Source organism: Montipora capricornis, chromosome 1, assembly GCF_036669925.1.
Source record: "Montipora capricornis isolate CH-2021 chromosome 1, ASM3666992v2, whole genome shotgun sequence".
Taxonomy (NCBI): domain Eukaryota; kingdom Metazoa; phylum Cnidaria; class Anthozoa; order Scleractinia; family Acroporidae; genus Montipora; species Montipora capricornis.
Window position 1 is genome coordinate 13,539,444 of NC_090883.1, and position 5,000 is coordinate 13,544,443.

General features: G+C 38.3%; 1 protein-coding gene across 1 annotated transcript in view; it reads left to right on the forward strand.

The window, feature by feature from the left end:
• LOC138058239 (ATP-dependent RNA helicase DHX8-like) overlaps positions 1-5,000 on the forward strand; it is a 166,650-nt gene that overhangs the window by 19,774 nt on the left and 141,876 nt on the right. The window contains exon 4 of the mRNA XM_068904148.1: positions 4,326-4,429. Within this exon, the coding sequence (XP_068760249.1) occupies positions 4,326-4,429 (104 nt within the window). The remainder of the gene's footprint in view (positions 1-4,325; positions 4,430-5,000) is intronic.

The following is a 5,000-nucleotide window of genomic DNA, read 5'->3' on the forward strand; positions in this document are numbered from 1 at the left end:
TTAACAACATAATAGACAAAAAACTTATATCCGTAGTCACTGGTACACTGAGCGGGAGGCTATTTGTTCGCGGTGAAAATGGTACCAGCGTGAGGCCATTTGTTGGCTGTTCAAATGTTTTTACTTTGTCTTCAGAAGATTCCAATACAGCATCCATTTGTTTGTGGAGTTATTTCCTTTGTCGCTGTCATCTTTAGAGTAGTTCTCAATAAGGTACCCGCTGCTTATTAAAGAATTAATGTTTTGACTTGTATCACTTTCAATAGTTGCGTCCATTTCAGTTACATTCGAGTATATTCTTGTTTCATTCAGTTCGCGGAACGACCCGTTTCGAAGCTGACGCTTGACATCTTTTAGTGTGGGCGCGAAAAGCGTATGCCATTCTTTGTATGTGCTTTGAGCGCCCCAAGAAGAAATCGATTAAGCCAACGCAATGCCGATCTTCAGTAATCCAAACAACGCATCACAGAGCTCTTCATGATCTTGGATTACGTGGTTTGCTTTAAATAACCAAAGTAAACAGCGCCACGTGGCTTCTATTGTGCATTACCCAATCAAAACACCGCCATGTGCTTTCTATTGTGCATTGCCCAATCAAACACGGCCACGTTTTTCTATTGTGCATTTTGCTGCACAGGGAAAAAAAAAACTGAAATCTAACGTCTTTTATAACTCGAGCCCCTACTGGGTCCGAGTAAAAAGGTGAGAAATTGCACTTGTGTTGCAGTTTTGTAGCAGAAGGCAGTTGGTTTCAACTTGAAAATTGTTGATTGAATACCTTTTGAGCCTTTCATCATGTTTAACAGTGAATTCTGTAAAATTTTCCAAGATATGAATTCATGGAGAAATTCTTAAGAGGATAATTTAGGTGTAGCAAAAATTCTGTAGTGCCCATTATGGACCATACCCCAATGTGTTTCTCTGTGACTATCTGACTGCACATAAAGTAACACTAAGTAACGTTTGAAGCTGTCAGGTATGGTAAAGGTGTTGCAATGATACTTGGCTTAAAAATAGAGATTACTATTAGTGCATTTGCTCGTGGTAGTACCTCGTCTTTGCTGACGGTATTTGCTGCAAAATCACGGTAGTAGGATGAAAGCTGCAACTGAGGCAAAGGTGAAAGCAACCGAATGCTGAGGCCAATTTTATTGCGGTAATGTTCTTCAAGAAATCAGTGGTTGCAAAACATTGTTCAATTTTATCTCCCATTGGACCTGCGTTCTCAAAGAACTCAAGAGCCTTTACTAGACTGAGGTTTTTCTTGCTGTTTCGGTCCAACTAAAAATTGGGATTGAATTGCCCAACGGGCTACTACAATACAAAATAAAGTCAGCCCAATGTATTGCGATTGCAAGTGCAAACTGAAAGAAAAAGAAAATAATAAGTAGTTTAGTTGAACTACCCTTCTTTTCTTTTCCCTCACTCTAATCTCTCCAATTTCTATGAACTTTTAGTTTTAAATGGAAAAGGATTTAACCCTAAACAATTCTCAACTGATTCAGGAGACACCATTTTGATTTTCTGTTGGCGCATGACTCCAGTCTTACCCAGAACACTGTGCCGTCTGTTTTCATCGTTGTCACTTCCATGCACAACAGTTTGGAATACTAAATCAGCTCAAAAAAAAAAACAACAACATAATGTGGAGATTCTCTGTGTGTGTGAGCCTCCTCTAACGAAATTCTCTGTCAAGCTCGGCTGATTCTCCGATTGTGGCAGCACTAAGACATAAAATTAATCTAAATTACAACGCTTGAAAAGAGACTTTTCTGGTAAACAAAGGAAATGATTTAAGACTCCCGACTTGAGAACCTGTATGTCTATTTCACTTTTCAACACAATTAATTTCCAAACATGCAGTGTGACACTTTCAAGTGTTGTAATGGCAAAGCCATACCGTATCTGGAAAAAACCTAGGTGAAACCTCGGCTTTCTGTTACTGTACACAAGGTTTGCCTCGGCCAAAGTAGAGATTGAATCCATGGTTTGACCTAGTCAGAACTGCGGCAACTGCACAAATAGTTCAAACAGCAAATAGCTTAAAGCTGCCTCTTCAGACTCCTCCACGTCAAGTGACAGGACAAATCCCAGGTCCTGGAACAGGCCAGCATCCCCAGCGTCTACACTCTGCTACAGAAAACTCAAGTCAAATGGGCTGGACACGTCACCAGAATGCCTGACACGTGACTGTCAAAGCAGCTGCTGTATGGAGAACTGTTCTAAGGCGTGCGCTCAGTTAGGGGACAGACAAAATTCTTCAAAGACTGCTTCAAAGTGGACATTTAATCTCATCACTTGGAGATCTCTTGCCCAAGATCGTTTAGCTTGGCAAAGCAATACAACAACAACTTTATTTGCACCCTGAATTAAATTGAATTTACATTTCAAAATTGATAACAGAAATAAGATATTTAAAGTGCATGGCTACCCGAAATAACCACCAGGCTAATAAAATTGGGCAGCCATCCTTAGGGTTCTAAATACAGTAATGCTTTACATGTGAACTTACTTTACACAAATGTCTTATGAAAGTTGTTATATATTAAGCAGTACTGCTCTGCTATTCATTATCTTACAGTTTTGTAACTTGTAACTGAAAATAATATCATCACTGGAGCTCATGTGTCAGAGACCAGAGGCCCATAGAAAAATTTAATGCACTGTTTGCAAGGCGCGAGCCACCTCCACTTCCATTGCAGTATCGTCCCACATGTGGGCAAACCTTCCAGAACCAGATTGGCCTCATTAGCCACCTCCGAACCCACACTCACAGATCCTCATCCTAAAGACGAAGTCATGGTCCTCATCGAATACGATGTTATTATTATAATTATCAGTGTTAGTTTCGAGCAGTACTGTAATTTGCATTTGTAGGTCTATAGTCCCTTGTAGTGCCTGTACCCCCTCTATTTACTGTTAGTCTCTCATGCTTTACATGTGAACTTACTTTACACAAATGTCTTATGAAAGTTGTTATATATTAAGCAGTACTGCTCTGCTATTCATTATCTTTTAGTTTTGTAACTTGTAACTGAAAACAAAACTTGTAGCCAAAAATAGGCGGAAAATTATTTTGACTTAAGCCATACATGCATGTAGTTGGAGACTGCTGTACAAGCAGTTATAAACCTGTCACCTATGCAGGCCAAAAAGCAACAAGAAGCTTGAGAGCTATGATCCCTTGGGTTGCCTGCTACATGTATTGTCAGAACTGCATCCAGGGAAGGAACGTGGGTTCTCTTAAGAAGGAGCATATGGAGAGCTGGTCAAAGAGAGTCTTGCAATGAAACGAACGTGAGAAAAGCAAAGGTCATAGCAACCAATTGCAAGAAGACTTTTGTTAGAGCCTGTTAGTGCAAAAGAATGTGATGAATACAACTGGGACTACATGGATCCCATATAGGGTGACTTTGTCACTGCCTACCTTGTTGACAGCTATGGTAGACCGAAAGACCTTGTGTATGGATGATGGAAAACAAGGTCTCTACTGCTGGCCAGCAGAAGAATGATGACATATGATGGGAAAGCTATTCACAAGTTCTTGTCGTTCTTGATAAGCTAGTGCTCTGTGATGCAACAAGCACAAATAGGCGTTAGTTCTTTCAGTTCAATGCATAACTGTTGATGGTAACAGTGTAGAACATCCCACAGAGTAACTTATCATTCAGATGTCATCTGTTTATTCACAGTTACAATCATGTATTTTCGATTTTTTTTAAATATGTAAATGTTTTCACATGATGTCACGGTGGTGGCCATGTCCCTTAGAAAAGGAATGACGGCCATGTTGGTGTCTCCAACTCTGGGAATTGAGCTCTGTTATCATGGAAACGTTTTCTTTTGTTTTGGGTGGAAAAATGTATGCGCATGTACATGTACCTGAGGGTACCGTTTCATATCCAATTAGCCCTACTGAGTTGATACAGTTTTGCAACATAACAATTTGACAGTCACATACTGGTACAAGAAGGGCACATACATGTACTGTATCACGGCCCTCACAACAATACTCAAATACAATGAGCAGACTGTAAAGGGGACTTGGGTTTCATTGAGTGCTGCATTAGAGGTGGAGACGACTATTTTAAAAGAGAAAGGCAATGGAAAAGACTTGTTGGTACATGTAAACAATGTTACAGTATTTCAATGCTGTAACTAATGTTCATCAGGATGCTTAAATTGTGAATTGTGTGCAGTGCCAGAACTGAATTTGTCTCAGAGAGATGGAAATCAGATTTTTCATTGTTTCTTAGTTTTATCGCTTGTCATGGAGTTATAAATAGAAAAGTAATTAATTATAAGGAATTGTTTTGTACTTACAGGCAGATCAGTGGAAGGTAAAGAAAATAGTGTAACTGGTGTGGAGCAGAAGCGTTCATCATTTCCTGGACTATGCATTCCTGATGAAATTGCGGGGGGAAATAAGGTGTGTTTGAGAATTGTGTTATCGTAATACAACAACAACCATCCATTCATTTGCCAAATTAGAAAACGTTTATACAACAGAGTAAATTAATTTGATCAGGCAAAAAACCACTCAGAATAGTTAAAAACCAAACGAGCTGAGTAGTTTCAATAAATTATTGCTTGCATTTTCTGTTGTAACACACACAACTAATAGAATAGACAAGAGGATAAATAATGAAGTAATGAAATAAATAAATCTAACTAATCTAAGGGAAATGCATTTAGAGAAAAAAAAAACAAAAAAACAAAACAAAAAACAAACAAACAAACAAACAAAAATTAAAAAAAACAACAAAAAAACTGGTACCAGATAATAGTATAGTATTTATCAATTCTTGAGTTTGAACAGTAATAAGCTAAGAATAAATTGACAATACCAAGCTAGCGTTAAACATAGGAAGATAAGAATTTTTCCATCATTGCTTGTCTAAATAAATGCAAAGAACTACTTTTTAAATCTTCATCCAGATTATTTCAAACAGAAGGACCAGAGAAATGTAAATTAAATTTACGGTAATTAGTTCTAACCT